The sequence below is a fragment of the Bufo gargarizans genome, chromosome 3 (assembly GCF_014858855.1).
Source record: "Bufo gargarizans isolate SCDJY-AF-19 chromosome 3, ASM1485885v1, whole genome shotgun sequence".
NCBI classification, from domain to species: Eukaryota; Metazoa; Chordata; class Amphibia; order Anura; family Bufonidae; genus Bufo; species Bufo gargarizans.
Window position 1 is genome coordinate 9,445,678 of NC_058082.1, and position 21,933 is coordinate 9,467,610.

Genomic DNA, 21,933 nt, shown 5'->3' on the forward strand with positions numbered 1-21,933 from the left:
AATGGGATCCATGTCTTCTATGATATCCCAAACCATCTCTCAGGCCCTAGCTGCCCATGCCCCTGGCCCCTCTACTCAGTTGCCTGTACTCACTAACCCGCAGCCTACCATTGAACCTCCTGCCCAGGAGACCTTGACTGGTGTGATTCAAGCCACCCATGATAGCGCGCTTAGATCGCGCAAAAGAGCCTTGCCGCGTCAGGCAGAACGGACGCGAAAGTGGAAATGTGCTAGAGCACAAACTGATGGTATAGATTCGGATGTAGAATCTGATATGGAGGCTTATGCGGAGGCAAGCGGCCAATCTGAAGGGGAGATGGAATCTGAATTTCCAGATGATGCTGGCCCTAGGCCTTCCACCTCTGGGTCCGTGGGCGCCTCCGCCACTGCCCCTAACACGGTTTCTACCCTGGTGGACCCCTCAGGCATCCCATTATTTGATCCTGATTCCCTCCACCACCCTAGGTCGGCGGAGTGGCTGCCAGTGGCTCATGTGAGCGATTACCTGGAACATTGGGTGCGCCGTCCTCTTAGCAAAGAGGCGCGCAGCAAGCTCCGAGCTGAATGCCCCAGACCATTGATCCCCAACAAGGTCTGTGATACGCCATCTGTGGATCCAAAGATGACCCAGTTCTTGGCTAAAACCGGCTGGAACCCCCGCAAGGGGTTAGATTCCGCAATTAGGAGTTGTCAGGATAAACTCCTTGACATCTTTGGCCCCCTCGCCAAAATTTTTGAGATGGCCGAATCGGCCAGAGCGGACGGCTCTCCGATAGATCCGGAGGAGCTTACTGGCTGGATACAGAGGGCCATTTGTATCGCGGGCAGCACAAACTCCTCCCTGGCCATTGAACGGCGTAAAGCCATTTTGTTTAAAATTGACCCGAAATTGGCCAACCTGGCACTCACTGAGTCATGAAGGGATGCTCAGGGTCTGCTGTTCGGGGATTCCTTTATTAAGGACCTCAGCAGATACGTAGGGGCATTTACCGCCCTGGACAAGGCCCAGTCCTCCATGAGAAGGGTCTTTCAGGGACGGGTCTCCACTAGGGCCGGCAGTAGTAGGGGCCGTCTGTCCGGCCGCTCCAGTTTCCAGGCCCGCAGCTCGGGCAGAGGCTCCTTCAATCAAAGACCGCCCTTCCAGGACCAAAGGAATCCTCCTCCGTTCTTTCCGGCCAGAGGCGGCCAATGGCGTTCGAGGTCTGTCCGGGGAAATCCCAATTTCCGAAAGTCCTTCGGTAAGTCTTCCCCCAGTGGGGGCTTCTTTGGTTCCTTGTGTAGGGGGCAGACTCCGTCTTTGTTTCCACGTTTGGTCCAGCATTACATCAGACCCGTGGGTTCTGACCACTGTACAGGGGTTCCACATAGAGCTCACGGGTTCACCGAACCTCATTCCTTCTCCCCCACCACTTCCCCTAGCCCCACCAAACAGAGAGCTCGTGGACTTAGAGCTGTTTTCCCTTTTTCAAAAGAGGGCGATAGAGAGGGCCCCTTCCGCCCCGAGGGGCGTGCTCAGCAACATCTTCCTAGTTCAGAAGAAAGGTGGACAAATGCGTCCGGTTATAAATCTCCGGGCCCTGAACTCTGTGGTGCGCTACCGCCACTTCAAGATGGAGGGTATTCACCTCCTTCGGGACTTACTGATCCCAGGGGACTGGATGGTGAAACTGGACCTCAAAGATGCCTATCTGACGGTCCCGATAGCCGCTTCGTCCAGGGATCTCCTGCGCTTCTTGTGGAAGGGCGAAGTGTGGCGCTTCACTTGCCTCCCGTTCGGCCTTTCTTCGGCGCCATGGTGCTTTACCAAGCTCCTGCGTCCGGTCGTTGCCTGGCTGCGGAGTCGGGGTGTACGTCTAGTCATCTATCTGGACGACATCCTCATTATGCATCAATGTCAGGCGGCGCTGCTTCGGCACCTTCAATGGACGTCGGACCTCCTTTCGGCTCTTGGTTTTCTACTGAACCCCGAGAAGTCCTGCCTCACGCCGTCTCGACGGATGGAATTCCTGGGCTTCACGGTGGACTCTGTTGCGGAATCTCTCAGTCTCCCGTCAGAGAAATTGCGGACGATCCGCAAGGAATTGAGACATGCCCTTTCAGCGTCGTCCCTGTCCCTGCGTCACCTGGCTCGCATTATTGGCCTGTTGGCCTCCTCCATCCAGGCGGTGTTTCCAGCCCCCCTCCATTATCGGGCCCTTCAGCGCCTGAAGATTGCTCACCTTCGTTCCGGGGCCTTGTTCGCGGACATGGTGGTTCTGGATCAGGAGGCTCGGGAGGAACTTCGTTGGTGGTTAGACAACTTGGAAGCCTGGAACGGCAGAGCGATCTTCGGATTTCAACCGGAATTCACGATAGAGTCGGACGCGAGTCTCCTGGGCTGGGGTGCCCACTGCGAAGGTGTCTCCACCGGGGGTCGGTGGTCGGAGGCCGAGAGCCATCTTCACATCAACGCTCTGGAACTCCTGGCGGGCTCGTTTGCCATCCGCAGTTTCTCCAATGGCATGGCGCATGCCTGCATCCGATTACGTATGGACAATGTGTCGGCGGTCCGCTATGTCAATCACCTGGGCGGCACCCAGTCGGCTACCTTGGCGCGACTGGCGAAGGAGTTTTTGTCCTACTGTCTCTCCAGGGACATCATGGTGCAGGCGGAGTACCTTCCGGGTCTACACAACGTCCGGGCGGATCGGAGTTCCCGCTGCTTCACGGACGGCAGCGACTGGAGGCTAGCGCCGGAGATGTTCTCCACGATCTCGGATACCTGGGGCCCTTGCGCCGTGGACCTCTTCGCGTCACGGCTCAATACTCACCTTCCCAGGTTCTTCAGCTGGCGCCCGGATCCGGAGGCGGAGGCGGTGGATGCGTTCCTTCAGGACTGGTCTTCGGCTCTGCAATACGCGTTTCCTCCTTTCGCCATGATCCCGAGGATGCTGCTGCAGGTTCGTCGTCAGGTTGCGGAGTTGGTGGTGGTGATCCCCTTCTGGGGAACTCAAGCATGGTACCCGGTTCTCCTGGAACTCCTGACGGACGTGCCTCTCCTCCTTCCGGGTCGGACGGATCTCCTCCAGGGCCCTCTGGGTGCTCCTCACCCCCTGCTGCTCGACGGCTCCCTTCAGCTCCTGGCGTGCCGGATCTCCGGACTCCCGGAGAGGTCGCAGGCATTTCGGAGGCAACTAGACGCCTCCTGGACAACGCTTGGGCTCCCGGCACCCGAAAATCTTACCGGGCAGCTTGGGGAGCTTGGGTTAGCTGGTGCGTGGAACGGAACCTTGATCCCGTTTCGGCGCCTGTGACCCATTTGCTGCAGTTCCTTACATCCCTTTTTGAGGCGGGAAAGGCTTATCGGACCATTAATTTGTTCCGTTCAGCGATTTCTTCGACTCATCAGGGTTTTGATGGCGTTCCGGCGGGTCAACACCCTTCGGTGTCACGCCTGCTACGTGGATCGCGCTTGGCTCGGCCTCCTCGGCCTCGCTTCACCACTACGTGGGACGTTTCCCTGGTCCTCTCTTTTCTCTCTGCGTGGCCTGAGAACGCGGCTCTTTCTCTCCGGCAACTGTCTGCCAAGTTGTTGACCCTCTTTTGTCTCATTTCTTGTAAGAGGGTTTCCGATGTCAGGGCTTTGGATCATGACGCTAGGTCCTTTTCTCCCGAGGGCGTCACGTTTAACATTACGCGGCGCACTAAGACTAATATTCGGTCTGTCTCTTATCCCTGTTTCCCGTCTTCCCCGGCGCTCTGTCCGGTAGCCTGTTTGCGGGAGTATGAGTCGCGTACTAGGACTCACCGCTCTGCGGACGTTCCGCAACTGTTCCTCTCCATCCGCCATCCTTTTGGCCCGGTGTCTAGTCCCACGTTGGCGCGTTGGATGAAGTGGGTCATGTCCCTGTCTGGGATTGATACGGCGGTCTTTACCGCTCATTCGGCCAGGGGCGCGGCTGCCACTGCCCTGGCCGTTTCGGGGGCTCGTTTGGAGGACATTTTGCGCTTGGCTGACTGGTCTACGGCCGCAACGTTCAGAGAATTTTATTTTCGTCCGCCCCCTCATGTGTTTTCGTCGATTATTGATCAGCTTTGAACTTGCAATATGAGCCTCCGTGTCTTGAGGTAAAACTAAATGATTTTCCTATTTCATGACGTAAAGTCATAGTTTTATTAAAGACACGGAGGCGAGTATTGCCCGCCCTGGGTTGTTCCTGCCCGCCCTTTTGTGGTTTTAATTTGTTGGACTGTTTACATTGTCGATTCTGGTTATTTATTACGTATACTTGCATAGTTGTATTGCTGACTGTTTATGGTTCTGTTTTCAGCGACCTTATAATGTACGACCGTTTCCTGGGTCGGTTTTTGTTCAATTTTTGCCTGCCTCTTACACTGGCTATATTATTTGCTTTGTTTCAGGTTGAAGGTTCCACGAAGTATGGGCTTCTGCGTTGCTCCCGGTTTCCGGAGGTGTTAGCCATGTTGGCTTGAGTTCTACGGCGTGATGGACCGGTTGTTTATCATTCTCGGGTCCAGTTCCGGTTTCCGGTTTCGGTTCCAGTTCCGGTTATGAAGTTGGTGTTTCGGTTCCAAAGAAAGAGGAAGTTACTAAGAGGACACTGCTTATTATAGGATCTGAGAGGGGTGGATCCTTTATTGTTATGATTATGTAAATTTCTTCTTTGCTGCTATTGGTGGAAAGTAAAGAAGGAGATAGCAATACTCGCCTCCGTGTCTTTAATAAAACTATGACTTTACGTCATGAAATAGGAAAATCATTTAGTTACATCCTGTATTATACTCCAGAGCTGCACTCACTATTCTGCTGGTGCAGTCACTGTGTACATACATTAATTATCCTGTACTGATCCTGAGTTACATCCTGTATTATACTCCAGAGCTGTACTCTCTATTCTGCAGGATTGACTCTCCATTCAGCTTACTGGCATGGATTATGAGTTCTATCACGTATTAATCTGACAAGATGCAAATCTGTGACACAACACGACCTGTGCATTCCTGTGATTGAGTTTACCACACAAAACTGAATGTTACCAGTTGGCATCCAAGGTCACCAGATACTGTTTACCCAAACATCTCAAAAATTGACCACACAAGGCAAAACTTCAGTCTAGTTTCACAGGTGGACCATGTGTGGTAGATAAGAAGGAGATGGAACTGGTGATAAAATCGAGATGGTTTTATTGACTATGAGCATTTACATTGCCTGATAACATACAAGGAAGTTTCAAATATCCCTTTAGGATTATGGATATGATAGACCAGACCCTGATTGAGATGGTAGTACACCATCACAGCAAGGATCTAAGTGCCAGAAGACACCTTATCATCTGACCTATGGGTCTGTACTGGTGGACAACCACCTACAGTGTCTGTACATAACATAAGATATTCATTCAGTTTTCCATGACCTGTATGGAACTCGTTCCCTGATTTATAGGCCTGAAAATTACTACCATGAGTCCATAAAGTGCTGTAGATATTGCATAGAACTTTACAATTATTGATCAAGAACAACATAGTGAGGCCAGGAAGCATAAAAGACCTTGAAAAGGTAAATCATGGAACTTGTTACTTAATATTACAGAATAACAAATACAAAAGAGATGAGATCTCTAAAAAAGTGACAGTGTTTCTATAAAAAAGACACATTTTAAGAAAAATTGTGCTACTTTGACAGAGATATAGACCAATAAGGAGCCCCAAAAATAAAAATGGAACCCTTCTATTTGTAATAGTTCACTTTATGACACATCTTATCCCATGACAGGAATACACAATGCCTGTTTGGTCCTTAATATCATCCTCAGGGTGCAGTCACACCTGGTCCTTTCTTCATAAGACTCTCTGTGAAGAAAAGAAAGCACAAAATGGCGAATTGTAGTTGGGGTCCCTTTTTCATTGGGACCCAGGAGCTTTAAGTTATGCTTCCGATCATCCTTGTAGGAATGGTGGATCATGATGTTCTCCCTTTATCAACTACATCGCTTGTTTGCTAATATTCTAGTATATATGGAAAAATAAAGCTAAGGGTAGGTTCAAACCATCACTGGTCAAGAGCGGTAAGGACAACTAGAGCTAGGACAGCAGCGGAAGGTGAAATTATTGAAAGTTACAGAGAGCAAGTAGGAGAAAAAACTGATCCAGAATAGCAACTCAAGCTGAAGTTTATTTTATGGAATGTAGAGCAAAAGTAAAGACACATTGATTAACAGTAGGATAGCAGCTGAAAGTAAATTTTCCTTTATGGAATGTAAAGCAAGTAAAGGCCAACTGGAGCTAGAATGGCAGCAGAAGATAAAGTTTCCTTCATGGTATATAGAGCAAGCAGAGGCCAATTGAAGTTAGGCTAGCAGCTGAAAGTAAAGCTTAATTTATGGAATGAAGAGCAAGTAAAGGCCAATTGAAGCTAGAATAGCACCGCAAGGTAAAGTTTATTTTATGGAATGTAGTACAAATAGCCAACTGCCACAGAAGCTGAAGATAAAGTTCCTTAATGGTATATAAAGCAAGTAGAGGTCAACTGGAGCTAGGATAGCAGCTGAACATGAAGTTTCCATAATGGAACAATAAGGCCAACTAGAGGTAGGACAGCAGCAGAAAGTAAAGTTTCTTTATAGAAAGTACAGCAAGTAGAGGCCAAGGGTGTCTAGAATAGCAGCTGAAAGTAAGGTATCCTTAATGGAGCATACAGCAAGTTAAGGCCAACTGGAGGTAGGACAGCAGCTGAACGTGAAGTTTCTTTTACGGAATGCATAGTAAACAAAGTCCAAAAGGAGCTTGAATATTAGTTAAAAGTGAAATTTTCTTAATGGTATATTTAGCACTCAGAGGCCAACTGGAGCTAAGAGAGCAACTGAAGGAGAAGTTTCCTTAATTGAACATAGAGCAAGTAGAGGCCAACTGCATGTAGGACAGCAGCTGAATGTGAAGTTTCTTTTATGGAATGTAGAGTAAATAAAGGCCAACTGGCGCCAGGATAGCAGCTGAAGGTGAAGATTCATAGAGCTAAAATAGCAACTGAAAGTTAAGTGGCCTTAATGGATGGACATATATATATATATATATATATATATATATATCGTGGAGGCCCACTGGAGTTAGGACAGCAGCTGATGGTAAATTTTTTTTTTTTCCCCAATGGAATATAGAACAAATTAAGGTCAAGTTGAGTTAGGATGGCAGCTGAAGGTTTCTTTTTTATAAATTGTAGAACAAGTTACTTCAACTTAAACCCAAGTATTTCATTTTATATAAAAGATGTATAAGAATATTACTGTCCTTGTATTTACAATCTTTTTTTATTGCTTTTAGGCCTTTGGTTTCACAACTTGTTTGAAAAAAATAGCTTGAACTCAAGTTTATGTTCTTGGTAAGGAATTCCTGTCTACTCCTAATCCACGACCAAGTTTGACGCATGTGGGTGAATCACCAAACATACTTTCCAGCTCTGTCGGAGAAGAAACATATGTTATTGGGCAATGATTGGAAATAGAAAAAGGGAAGGAAACTTATGACAACCTTAGGCAGAGGGTGGTGGCAGTAGATCAGAGCTGCGTCATTTTCCAATGTTTTTTCTATCAGCTTTATCATAAACTTTGCTCCATGGACAAGTCCTTTTCTGTACAATGTTTTTGATAGCTTTATAGGTTTGTAAATTAAAATGGCTCAGTCTTCGTTTGCAGGTAGAACGAGGGATTGCTGGTCAATGTTGTGTGTGAAGATGAAATATTCCTTGAGAACCTCTCCTAAAAGTATATTGAAGGTCCCCTGTTTAGAGGGCACAATAAAGACACGGCCAATACTCTATCAGATGAAGAAAACATCCCCATATACAACGGTGATCTACGCAGCCATCTCATGCTCCCGGCTCGGGACAACTTTAAGATTTTCCTGCTTTTCATTTAACTTGTGTGTCTCTGGTTTTTTTTCATCCTCGACCTTGATCTTGTCTTTGTGACGTATCACACAGAAAAGAGCTATAAAGAAGATCAAAGCTCCTATTTTGAAGAGAATCTGCAAGCCGATGTACCTGTGGAGAATAAAAGTTGTTCTAAAAAATGTTCTACTAAACTCTGCTCTGCCAAATCCATCCGTTGGCTGTTATTATAAGAAAAAAAGTTCATAAAATACAGGACTGAAAAGACAAAAATATAGGTAGAATTATACTGGACCCCATGTAAAAGAATATACCTACAAAAATATAGATCACTATGTGAAACAATAAAGCTACAATAAAACTTCTCTTATGCACAATAATATAACTACTATAATACTGCTCCTATGTACAAGAATATAACTACAATAATACTGCTCCTATGTACAAGAATATAACTGCTATAATACTGCCTCCTATGTACTGGAATATAACTACTATAATACTGCTCCTATGTACAAGAATATAACTACTATAATACTGCTCCTGTGTACAAGAATATAACTACTATAATACTGCTCCTATGTACAAGAATATAACTACTATAATACTGCTCCTATGTACAAGAATATAACTACTATAATACTGCCTCCTATGTACAATAATATAACTACTATAATACTGCTCCTATGTACAAGAATATAACTACTATAATACTGCTCCTATGTACAAGAATATAACTACTATAATACTGCCTCCTATGTACAAGAATATAACTACAATAATACTGCTCCTGTGTACAAGAATATAACTACTATAATACTGCTCCTATGTACAAGAATATAACTACTATAATACTGCTCCTATATACAGGAATATAACTACTATAATACTGCCTCCTATGTACAAGAATACAACTACTATAATACTGCCTCCTATGTACAAGAATATAACTGCTATAATACTGCTCCTATGTACAAGAATATAACTGCTATAATACTGCTCCTATGTACAAGAATATAACTACTATAATACTGCTCCTATGTACAATAATATAACTACTATAATACTGCCTCCTATGTACAAGAATATAACTACAATAATACTACTCCTATGAACAAGAATATAACTACTATAATACTGTCTCCTATGTACAAGAATATAACTACTATAATACTGCCTCCTATGTACAAGAATATAACTACTATAATACTGCTCCTATGTACAAGAATATAACTACTATACTACTGCTCCTGTGTACAAGAATATAACTACTATAATACTGCCTCCTATGTACAAGAATATAACTACTATGAAACAGCCTCATATATGTACAAGAATATAACTACTATAATACTGCTCCTATGTACAGAAATATAACTACTATAATACTGCTCCTGTGTACAAGAATATAACTACTATGATAATGCTCCTATGTACAAGAATATAACTACTATAATACTGCTCCTATGTACAAGAATACAACTACTATAATACTGCCTCCTATGTACAAGAATATAACTACTATAATACTGCCTCCTATGTACAAGAATATAACTACTATAAAACAGCCTCATATATGTACAAGAATATAACTACTATAATACTGCTCCTATGTACAGAAATATAACTACTATAATACTGCCTCCTATGTACAAGAATATAACTACTATAATACTGCTCCTATATACAAGAATATAACTACTATAATACTGCCTCCTATGTACAAGAATATAACTACTATAATACTGCTCCTATGTACAAGAATATAACTACTGTAATACTGCTCCTATGTACAAGAATATAACTACTATAATACCGCCTCCTATATACAAGAATATAACTACTATAATACTGCTCCTATGTTCAAGAATATAACTACTATAATACTGCCTCTATATAAAGGAATATAACTACTATAATACTGCCTCCTATGTACAAGAATATAACTACTATAATACTGCTCCTATGTACAAGAATATAACTACTATAATACTGCCTCCTATGTACAAGAATATAACTACTATAATACTGCTCCTATGTCTAAGAATATAACTACCGTAATACTGCTCCTATTACAAGAATATAACTACTATAATACTGCCTCCTATATATAAGAATATAACTACTATAATACTGCTCCTATGTACAAGAATATAACTACTATAATACTGCCTCCTATGTACAAGAATATAACTACTATAATACTGCTCCTATGTACAAGAATATAACTACTATAATACTGCCTCCTATGTACAAGAATATAACTACTATAATACTGCCTCCTATATATAAGAATATAACTACTATAATACTGCTCCTATGTACAAGAATATAACTACTATAATACTGCCTCCTATGTACAAGAATATAACTACTATAATACTGCTCCTATGTACAAGAATATAACTACTATAATACTGCCTCCTATGTACAAGAATATAACTACTATAATACTGCCTTCTATCTATAAGCTCTCTGAGAAAGTACAGGTTACCTTTTTACAGATGAAATCTAATACAATAACACAATGTGTTTCCTATTGCACTTTTAAGGTACCATATGATATACTGTAGCAGGTTTTTTTATGAACTTTGCATGAAGTACATTTTCACTGCCGGCTGCTGATTACGTGTTATTGCTCTGAGACTCATTTCTACATCTGTGCTCCATCCCCTTAGTAATAAAAAGAGTGAGGAAAGGTGCAATAATTCTCAATATTGAACTTTTATGGCTGAGTTTTGACATCAACAGAAAATTTCATTACTCTCCAAATCATGGAATCATGTAAAGAACAGAAAAAATATCAAAATTATAAATGAAATTTATAGCAGCAAATATTATTATAAAGCTTTGGGTTTCCCTGCAATCATATCACACCGATGAGAAGGAGACCAACACAAAACCCGCTACAGTCACAGACCAGTGGCGTAACTACCGGGGAAGCAGGGGAAGCAGCTGCTTCGGGGCCCGGGCTTGCCAAGGGGGCCCGGCGCCCCGGCTTAAATATCGTGTTCATTTTCATGTTAGTTAAATATCGTGTTCAGGGCCCCTTCACAGCAGCCACTAGTGTGATCTAATTTTACTGTCTGCTAAAGTCTCCTGGTCTGGGATTCGAACCCACAACCTCCAATCTATTAGTGAATCAGTGGCAAAGCATTTACCCTCACAGCCATAAAGGCTGCATTACAACTGACTGTAAAAAAAAAAAAAAAATACATCTATACACATGACAGCTGCCAAAACACACCTAGCACTGCTATATCTGTATATGACAGCTGTCCCTGCACACTCAGCTCTGCTATATCTCTATATATGACAGCTGCCCCAGCAAACCCAGCTCTACTACATCTATACATGACAGATGCCCAAACACACCCAGCTCTACTACATCTATACACATGACAGCTGCCGAAACACAGCCAGCTCTGCTACATCTATACACATGACAGCTGCCCCCAACACACCAGCACTGCTATATATCTATATGACAGCTGTCCCAGCACGCTCAGCTCTGCTATATCTCTATATATGACAGTTGCCCCAGCAAACCCAGCTCTACTACATCTATACACATGACAGATGCCTAAACACACCCAGCTCTGCTACATCTATACACATGACAGCTATCATATATAGAGATATAGCAGAGCTGAGTGTGCTGGAACAGCTGTCATATAGAGATATATCTGAGATACTGCTATATCTGTATATGACAGCTGTCTCAGCACATTCAGCTCTGCTACATCTCTATATATGAGCAGCTGCCATGTGTATAGATGTACACTTAGCCAGCTATAACAGTAGAAGTCTCATATTTTTTCAGTCAGCATCAAGGCAGCTCCTATGGTCTAGTGGTTAGCTGTTCTGCCTCTGAAGCAGAAGGTCGTGGGTTCGAATCCCAGCAGACTCTTTTCTGAAATTCAAGCACTGAGTCCATATAAGGACATACAGGGCGGGACACAATACAAGGCGGGACACAGGAAGAGGCTGCATCGCATCGCATCGCTGACATGGAGGTAAGTAGAAGTGTTTATTATTATTTTTTTAATACCCGACTGTTACTGCCATGGGGGGAGCGGAAGGCACCTGATACTGGCACATGGGGGGGAGTGGGGTTGGCACCTGATACTGGCATGGGGGAGAGAGGCACCTGATACTGGCATGGGGGGGGGGGGAGAGAGGCACTTGATACTGGCACTTTTTTTGTGGTGGTGGTGGGGAAGATGGCACTATGATACTGGGACATGGGGGGGGGGCACCTGATACTGGCACCTGGAGGGGAGAGGGGGGGTTGGCACCTGATACTGGCACATGGGGAGGGGGGAGGGAGAGAGGCACTTGATATTGGCACTTTTTAGTGGGGGGGGGGAGATGGCACTATGATACTGGGACATGGGGGGGAGGAGAGAGGCACTTGATACTGGCATGTGGGGGGGGGGGGTTGGCACTATGATACTGGCACATGGGGGGAGAGGCACTTAATACTGGCACTTTTTTGCGGGGGAGATGGCACTATGATACTGGCACATGGGGGGAAGAGAGAGGCACTTGATACTGGCACATGGGGGGTGGGAAGGAGAGAGGCACTTGATACTGGCACATGGGGGGAGATGGCACTATGATACTGGGACATGTGGGGGGGGGAGAGGCACTTGATACTGGCACATTATTGGGGGGCATTATGGGGGACACTAGGCTGGCAGCCTATCAGAGGCCGGACACTGAGGGGCATCTACTGGGGCACTATATATGGGGCATTTTATACTGGTACATTTTGGGGGGCACTAGCAGGAAGGGGGGAGAGGAGCACTATGGGGGAATTTACTGGGGGCACTATATAGGGGTATTTTATACTGGCACATTATGGGGGCACTATGGGGACATTAGCTCAACTGGGGGCATTACAAGGGTGTATTTTTTGCACTGTCACATTATAAGGAGAATTATTACTACTGGGGGGGGGGGGCATTATGGTGGGTTTTATTACTGCCCCATGGTATGACCCCCTAGTAGCGGCACCGGCCTCTCCCTGCTCCGCTATCCCTCTGCCCCTTCTCCAAATCCTTATTATAAAATCTTTCTCATTAGGATAAAACACAACATCAGCTCCGCCGAGCCCCCGGCCAAAGTGTGGAAGTGGCGTCCGAGATCCCCCAAGGGCCAAGCCAAGTAACTGTAAGTGTTCATGTGGAGTATGTTTATGTTATGCACATATAGCCTACACTGTGCCCCACAATATACAGTATACCGCTACACTGTGCCCCACAATGTACAGTATACCTCTATACTGTGCCCCACAATGTACAGTATACCTCTATACTGTGCCCCACAATGTACAGTATACTGCTACACTGTGCCCCACAATATACAGTATACCGCTACACTGTGCCCCACAATGTACAGTATACCTCTATACTGTGCCCCACAATATACAGTATACCTCTACACTGTGCCTCACAATATACAGTATACTGCTACTGTGCCACACAATATACAGTATACCTCTACACTGTGCCACACAATATACAGTATACCGCTACACTGTGCCACACAATATACAGTATACCTCTACACTGTGCCTCACAATATACCGCTACACTGTGCCACACAATATACAGTATACCGCTACACTGTGCCTCACAATATACCTCAACACTGTGCCACACAATATACAGTATACCGCTACACTGTGCCTCACAATATACCTCTACACTGTGCCACACAATATACAGTATACCGCTACACTGTGCCACACAATATACAGTATACCTCTATACTGTGCCACACAATATACAGTATACCGCTACACTGTGCCCCACAATATACAGTATACCTCTACACTGTGCCACACAATATACAGTATACCGCTACACTGTGCCACACAATATACAGTATACCTCTATACTGTGCCACACAATATACAGTATACCGCTACACTGTGCCAAAGGAGTGGGGTTTACACAGGAGGAGGGAGGTGCGAAGCGCGCTGAGGGGGGCCCTTACAAATATTTGCTGTGGGGCCCAGTCACTTCTAGTTACGCCCCTGATCAACATCCAACAACTAAGAGAACAATAACAGTAATAAATAATGTACACTACTAAACTTCTATACAACAAGAATAAATACTGTATGACAGTTACATTAATGTACATAGGAGCAGTATTATAGTGGTTATATTCTTGTACATAGGAGGCAGTATTATAGTAGTTATATTCTTGTACATAGGAGCAGTATTATAGTGGTTATATTCTTGTACATAGGAGCAGTATTATAGTAGTTATATTCTTGTACATAGGAGCAGTATTATAGTAGTTATATTCTTGTACATAGGAGCAGTATTATAGTAGTTATATTCTTGTACATAGGAGCAGTATTATAGTGGTTATATTCTTGTACATAGGAGGCAGTATTATAGTAGTTATATTCTTGTACATAGGAGCAGTATTATAGTGGTTATATTCTTGTACATAGGAGGCAGTATTATAGTAGTTATATTCCTGTACATAGGGGCAGTATTATAGTAGTTATATTTTTGCACTTAGGAGGCAGTATTATAGCAGTTATATTCTTGTACATAGGAGCAGTATTATAGTAGTTATATTCTTGTACATAGGAGCAGTATTATAGTAGTTATATTCTTGTACATAGGAGGAGTATTATAGTAGTTATATTCTTGTACATAGGAGGCAGTATTATAGTAGTTATATCCTTGTACATAGGAGCAGTATTATAGTAGTTATATTCTCTTACATAGGAGGCAGTATTATAGTAGTTATATCCTTGTACATAGGAGCAGTATTATAGTAGTTATATCCTTGTACATAGGAGCAGTATTATAGTAGTTATATTCTTGTACATAGGAACAGTATTATAGTAGTTATATTCTTGTACATAGGAGCAGTATTATAGTAGTTATATTCTTGTACATAGGAGGAGTATTATAGTAGTTATATTCTTGTACATAGGAGGCAGTATTATAGTAGTTATATTCTTGTATATAGGAGGCAGTATTATAGTAGTTATACCCTTGTACATAGGAGCAGTATTATAGAAGTTATATTCTTGTACATAGGAGGCAGTATTATAGTAGTTATATTCTTGTACAGAGGAGCAGTATTATAGTAGTTATATTCTTGTACATAGGAGCAGTATTATAGTAGTTATATTCTTGTACAGAGGAGCAGTATTATAGTAGTTATATTCTTGTACATAGGAGCAGTATTATAGTAGTTATATTCTTGTACATAGGAGGCAGTATTATAGTAGTTATACCCTTGTACATAGGAGCAGTATTATAGTAGTTATGTTCTTGTACATAGGAGGCAGTATTATAGTAGTTATATTCTTGTACATAGGAGGCAGTATTATAGTAGTTATATTCTTGTACATAGGAGCAGTATTATAGTAGTTATATTACTATACATAGGGGCAGTATTATAGTAGTTATATTCTTGTACATAGGAGCAGTATTATAGTAGTTATATTCCTGTACATAGGAGGCAGTATTATAGTAGTTATATTCTTGTACATAGGAGGCAGTATTATAGCAGTTATATTCTTGTACATAGGAGCAGTATTATGTTAAGTGTATTTTTGTATGTTGGAGCAATGTTATTTTTTGTATATATATATGGTATATATTTTGTTATATTTTTAATATATTTTTTTGTACATGGGGCAACATTATTGTTGTTATATGGTAAATATTGTCTGTAGGTTGCATTGTTTTACATTTACAGTGATATATACATGGCTATAAGTAACTGTATTTTGTCAAACATTTACTTGAGGCAGATATTTATCATAGCAGTTGACTTTTTTAGCAACAGGTTTAAAATTATTTTCTCACATGAAGGATCACAATGGGGAGACTGACATCTCTTCTCTATCCTGTGGTATAATGGAAGATCTTTATCTGTGGAGATCTCCTCATACTCATGATTTGGATGGCCACTTACCTTTGCCTCAGCAGATCGGTATTATAATATTGGCAGGCTGCTTTGGCTCCACACTTCTTTCCCCATAGTGTGCAGGTGCTATCAATCATACTGCCGAACATGACAGGACCCGGCAGCCAGGCTGGAAAATGGGAAATACATAAATCACTCGCAAAGTAAAGAATAAACATGAATAATCTCTAGAATATTTATTCTGGTTTTAGTTACAATTAGAGATCAGCGAAGATCTGAAAAATTTGATTTGTGACGAATGACTTTGTCACGAAGGACATTCCTTTGTATGTGGTGGACGCAAGGACAGGGAATGGCGATTGCGCTGTACTCCGTCATTGAACCCTTCAAATGCCGCATTCATCACTGATCTGACATTAAAATTAAGGCCTTTCAGGAGCTAATCCATTTAAAAAAGTTAATTAATAACTACATACTCACCTGATCCATTTGATCGCGGAGATGCTGTCACAGCCATTTTGATTGAAGACACTGTGTGAAATCTCAAATGCACACGTCACCCCGCGTGAGATTTTGCACGGTTTCTACAGTCAAGATGGCGCTCAAATGTATGAGGTGAGTATGTGTTTGGAACGCAAACAACTGGACACTAGTGACTGGGACACAAACCGAGCAAGAGAGAGAACCCAGTACCCAAATGTGTGTTTCTCAAAAATATATTAGGGGTACTCTTTCTCATTATGGCAAGCCCCTAGTATGCCAAGTACATGTACTCAATATTGTCGGGCAGATGATGTCCCTCTGGGTTTCTGGGAAACATATTCAAATTAGCTTTCCTAAACCTGTCTCATGCCAGTAGATGTTAGACCTGATAATTTGCATATATTTTCCCCAGGAATCAAGTGGAGCATTGTCTAGCATACAATAGTCATCACGTATATCATCCAGTTTCCATAATAGAAATTGTACCCACCCAGCACTTCTCCCCATTGCCTTTTGCCTAGAAAAACTGCTTATCTGATAAAGAGGTCTTGTTCTGAAAGAGCTTGTTTGCAGATGTGAGGCTGGCTTAGCTTTTTTTGTAGATTTGCTACATATGCATGTTTTAAAGGCAGGAAAACATCTCTGCCAATCCACTGTGAAAACAAAGCTGTGCTCCCATTGCTGCTGTGTTCTCTTTACTGTTTATTTACTTGCTATAATGATAGCTCCTGCTGTTTCACTTCAATGGGACAGTCCTTCCTGTTCATCTGAGAATACAGCACCTCAGTATTTTTATAAATTTTTTCAGTCCCATTTTTGGATCAACTATAGATGAACCAGAGGGACCTCCAAGGTAACATTCAACTGAAAGTGAGACAAGAGAATTACAACATCCCACAACGCTTACAACTCTCTTAATGAAACATACAAGCCTTGTTCTCTTTCTAGAAAGACAAGAAAACCAGAACATCTTGTCCTACTTGGTTGCTCTTGTTGTAGTTGTTAATGGGGTCTTGTGTTGTAATTCTCTTGTCTCACTTTCAGTTGAATGTTACTTTGGAGGTCTCTCTGGTTCATCTGAACGTGATCCAAATTAGTGAGGTGTTGTCAGGTGTTGTCTGTTTTTGCTATATGGATGATGTATCCTAAGGAGAATATGAAGGAGCCGTCCCATTGAAGTGAATTGGGACAGCAGGAGCTATAAGTATAACTACTGGCTACTGCACAGCAGTTAACTCTTACAATTAAAGGAACACAGCATCCACATAACTGCTATTGTTATAGCATTTTCACATAGGGTTGCTTTCCAGCCAAGCTTACATAGCAAAGCAATGAATAAAGCTAAGCCAGCCTCACATCTGCATCTAGCTCTTTCAGGACAAAAACCCTTTATCATAGAAATGAAGAGAAGAACAGCTTTTCTTGTGGCAAGGCCTTAAGGGGGACCTCTGGGTGGATACTATTTCTATTACCGGTTGATATATACGTGATGACTTTTGTAGACTAGACAATGCTCCTCTTGATTTCTGGGAAAATGTATGCAAATGATCATGTCTAACATCTATTGGCATCGCTAAGTTTAGGAAAGCCAATTTGAATATTTATTTGATATATCCATCACAAAAACCTAGAGGTGCATCACCTGGCCTACAATATTACATACATGTAACTCAGCATACTAGGGGCTCTTCATAATTAGAAAGACCCCCCCTTAGACAATGCACATATATTGTTGAGGTCCATACATTTGTATTCTAGGCTATCTGTGTGGCTCACCCAAAATGAATCACCAAAAATTAAATTTCCTGCAGATCTGATCTTTTTCAGAAATTTGGACCAAATCATGAACCAATAGAACCAGTTCGCTCATCCTTAAATGAGACATTAAACCTTTGGACACAATGGATGGAAATACACGTTACAAGACACCAGGGACTAGAATACAATACTAAACTACTGAAGACCACAGACTGAAACATTTAATCCCTAGATATTATGGAGCAGAACACGACACCAGCCATGTCCATCCCTGTACAACAGCTACAAAGCTTTTGGAACAGGCGACTATGTTATTGTAATCGGTTACCATGGACCGAGGACAGCACCGATCCCTGTGCCAGGGACTGTTTAGTCTAATATGAGGAATTAATTGTCCAGTGTGACGTCCCCGGAGCTGCTGTTTGGACAGGACAACTGAACTCAGCAGAAAACAAAGGGCTCTTACCAAGGATCCTCAGGAGCATGAACTGTATGCCGATTGCCAGGGACTTTTCAGCAGGGTTAACGCTCCTGAAATATATGACAGGAAATAAATTTACATCTGACACAACATTAACCTCTTGTGTCTCCGCAGCTCCTTCACTGATCTTATTCCGTATGAACGGAAGATGTAGAAAACAGGCTTCTACAGAGCCGTCCAGCTCAGGATAACATCACCTACCTACCCTACAGAGGGTAAGACCACCCTGTTCCTGGAGGGAAACGCCAAATGGAAAAGGATTTAGGAAAACTAGAAGAATGGTCAGAACTCTGGCAACTGAAATGTAATGTGGATAAGTGCAAGATAATGCACCTGGGGCGTAAAAACCCAAGGGCAGAATATAGAATATTTGACACAGTCCTGACCTCAGTATCTGAGGAAAGGGATTTAGGAGTAATTATTTCAGAAGACTTAAAGGTGGGAAGACAATGTAATACTCACAAACTCACTTGGAGTATTGTGCGCAGTACTGGAGGCCATATCTCCAGAAGGATATAGATACTCTAGAGAGAGTTCAGAGAAGAGCTACTAAACTGGTCCATGGATTGCAGGATAAAACTTACCAGGAAAGATGAAAGGGCCTTAACGTGTATAGCTTGGAAGAAAGACGAGACAGAGGGGATATGATAGAAACTGCTAAATACATAAAGGGAATCAACAAGGTAAAAGAGGAAAGAATATTTAAAAGAAGAAAAACTACCACAAGAGGACATAGTTTTAAATTAGAGGGGCAAAGGTTTAAAAGTAATATCAGGAAGTATTACTTTACTGAGAGAGTAGTGGATCCATGGAATAGCCTTCCTGCAGAAGTGGCAGCTGCAAATACAGTGAAGGAGTTTAAGCATGCATGGGATAGGCATAAGGCCATCCTTCATATAAGATAGGGCCAGGGGCTATCCATAGTATTCAGTATATTGGGCAGACTAGATGGGCCAAATGGTTCTTATCTGCCGACACATTCTATGTTTCTATGTTTCTATGACCTATCACAAATGAGGGGTCTGTAACTGAGGACCAGTACAGGATAAGTAATGTAATGTATGTACACAGTGACTGCACCAGCAGAATAGTGAGTGCGGCTCTGGAGTATAATACAGGATGTAACTCAGGATCAGTACAGGATAAGTAATGTAATGTATGTACACAGTGACTGCACCAGCAGAATAGTGAGTGCAGCTCTGGAGTATAATACAGGATGTAACTCAGGATCAGTACAGGATAAGTAATGTAATGTATGTACACAGTGACTGCACCAGCAGAATAGTGAGTGCAGCTCTGGAGTATAATACAGGATGTAACTCAGGATCAGTACAGGATAAGTAATGTATGTACACAGTGACTGCACCAGCAGAATAGTGAGTGCAGCTCTGGAGTATAATACAGGATGTAACTCAGGATCAGTACAGGATAAGTAATGTATGTACACAGTGACTGCACCAGCAGAATAGTGAGTGCAGCTCTGGAGTATAATACAGGATGTAACTCAGGATCAGTACAGGATAAGTAATGTATGTACACAGTGACTGCACCAGCAGAATAGTGAGTGCAGCTCTGGAGTATAATACAGGAAATAATGTACAGTAATATAATAATGATTCCTTTTAAACTGTATTATTACTTATAAACCAATCTTTACCTAAGTATCAGCATAAAGGATGGCGTCTGGGATGTACTGGCCAGTGTCCCGGCCAGGCAGGACAGGATCATGAAGGGCAGTAAGAGATGGTAACAGCTGGTTCCACATGACCCAGGAGTGGCTGAGTTTCCGGATCCTGGAGATGTTATACAGCGGCACCGGGTGTAATTCTGTAACCAAGAGGACAACACTGTGAAGGAGCCTATGATGGTGTTTAGTCCATGTTCAGACTGTGCAGGACCCCATTCCCAGACAGGTATTACGCTGAGTCTAACTCCAGTCTTCTCTCAGAGCCCAGAACTTAGATTTTTCTTAATTTGCCTTTTATCTTACATTGCCGAATTCTTGAAGGCCTAGTCACATAACTAACGCTCGAAGGGGTTGTCTCATGGAGACAACCTTAACCGGGTATCCCATTAGGTCACTTGGGGTGTTCCACTGTCTGAACGTATCCAGAACCCCACAGCTCAGTACGTTGTGTAGTGGCCATTCTGCTCCCATTCACAGGAAAAGGAGCTTCTGCTGCAATACCAGAGAATGGCCACTATACAGTGTATGGCGCTGTTTCCACTGCCAGCAGCTGTTTGGTGGCGGTGTTGGACCCTCGCCGATCTTATTGCGTTGACCCTATCCTATGACACCCCATCAGTGCCTAGAGTATAAAACTATATTTTTCCTGCCACAGTAATATCTGTAATATCTGTGGTCATCTGAAGCTGCTCTATGATTTACAGTGATCATGTGATCATCGGATCTTCATACCCTCAGTCACTGCATAATGACATTTTCCGTATTTCCTTTGCACTAAGCCATACACCCTTATTGAGCATGTCAGAAAAAAGCGTAGAAACACAAGTTGCACCAAATTGCGCCACTATTTTTTTCGCACAGCCGCAGACACTTTAGTAAATCTGGGCCACAATATATTGCAAAACTGTTCTCTGCATTAACTAACGAGGGGATAAGTCCTATAACTCGGACTAAACATGATCCGGCCCCCCCCCCTCCCCCCCAAGGATTGTGTCATGAGCGGGCAGTTACCGAGAAATCTACTGTCAGGATCAGGGTCATGGAGGGTGGATCGCCCCTTTAATATTAGGATACAATTTCCCACCGAGGCCTGTGTATAATGACTTGATGCCGGGTTATAATGTTACGCTCGTTAGCCCTCCGGCCGCGTCTCGTGTTTGTACGGAAATTATATTTATTGACCGGCAGCAAGAAGCCATTATTAAAAAATAATGGAAACTCAGGCCGTGCCGGGTAATTGGTTTTATTTGGCAATTTTCAGTTCATTATTGTATCCATTTTGCATTCGTTACATTGTTTATCATTGTATCCGATAAAGCAGAATGCAAACAAAATCTGAAAACATGGAAAATCTGTTACATCTTACAGGGGTGCAAGGAAAAACTTAAAAGGGTATTCCAAGATCTTTTTTTACTGATGACCTATCCTCAGGATAGGTCATCAGTATCTGTTCGGTGGGGGTCTCTCACTCATGTGATCACCGTGACCTTCTCGCCAAGCACAGCGCCATACATTGTATAGTGGCCATGCTTGGTATCACAGCTTAGCCCTATTCACTTCTATGGGGCTGAACTATCCCAATGCCAGCTCCGCTGCCTTCTCAAACATCTGATCAGCGGGGGTCCCGGGTGATCGGACTCCCAATGATCACATACATGAGACCTATCCAGAGGATAAATGATCAGCATAAAAATCTCAGAAAACCCCTTTAGGGATATATCCCACAAAGAG

General features: G+C 42.9%; 2 protein-coding genes across 6 annotated transcripts in view; one reads left to right on the forward strand and one right to left on the reverse strand.

Annotated features, from left to right (window-relative positions):
- The first annotated feature begins 977 nt into the window (after window positions 1-977).
- Window positions 978-3,293, forward strand: LOC122933123. Its single transcript, XM_044287914.1, has 2 exons — window positions 978-1,097; window positions 1,786-3,293. Exons 1-2 carry the CDS (start codon window positions 1,016-1,018, stop codon window positions 3,291-3,293), a joined length of 1,590 nt encoding a protein of 529 aa, XP_044143849.1. The 5' UTR covers window positions 978-1,015.
- A 2,861-nt stretch (window positions 3,294-6,154) lies between these two features.
- The window catches only part of SLCO2B1 (solute carrier organic anion transporter family member 2B1), a 103,960-nt gene continuing 88,181 nt past the window's right edge, over window positions 6,155-21,933 (reverse strand). For all 5 annotated transcript variants that reach the window (XM_044287035.1, XM_044287037.1, XM_044287032.1 and 2 more), the window contains exons 12-15: window positions 20,173-20,342; window positions 18,501-18,565; window positions 15,842-15,962; window positions 6,155-8,035 (exon numbers count right to left, since the gene is read on the reverse strand). In XM_044287035.1, coding sequence (XP_044142970.1) covers window positions 7,849-8,035; window positions 15,842-15,962; window positions 18,501-18,565; window positions 20,173-20,342 — 543 coding nt within the window. In that variant the 3' untranslated portion in view covers window positions 6,155-7,848. The remainder of the gene's footprint in view (window positions 8,036-15,841; window positions 15,963-18,500; window positions 18,566-20,172; window positions 20,343-21,933) is intronic.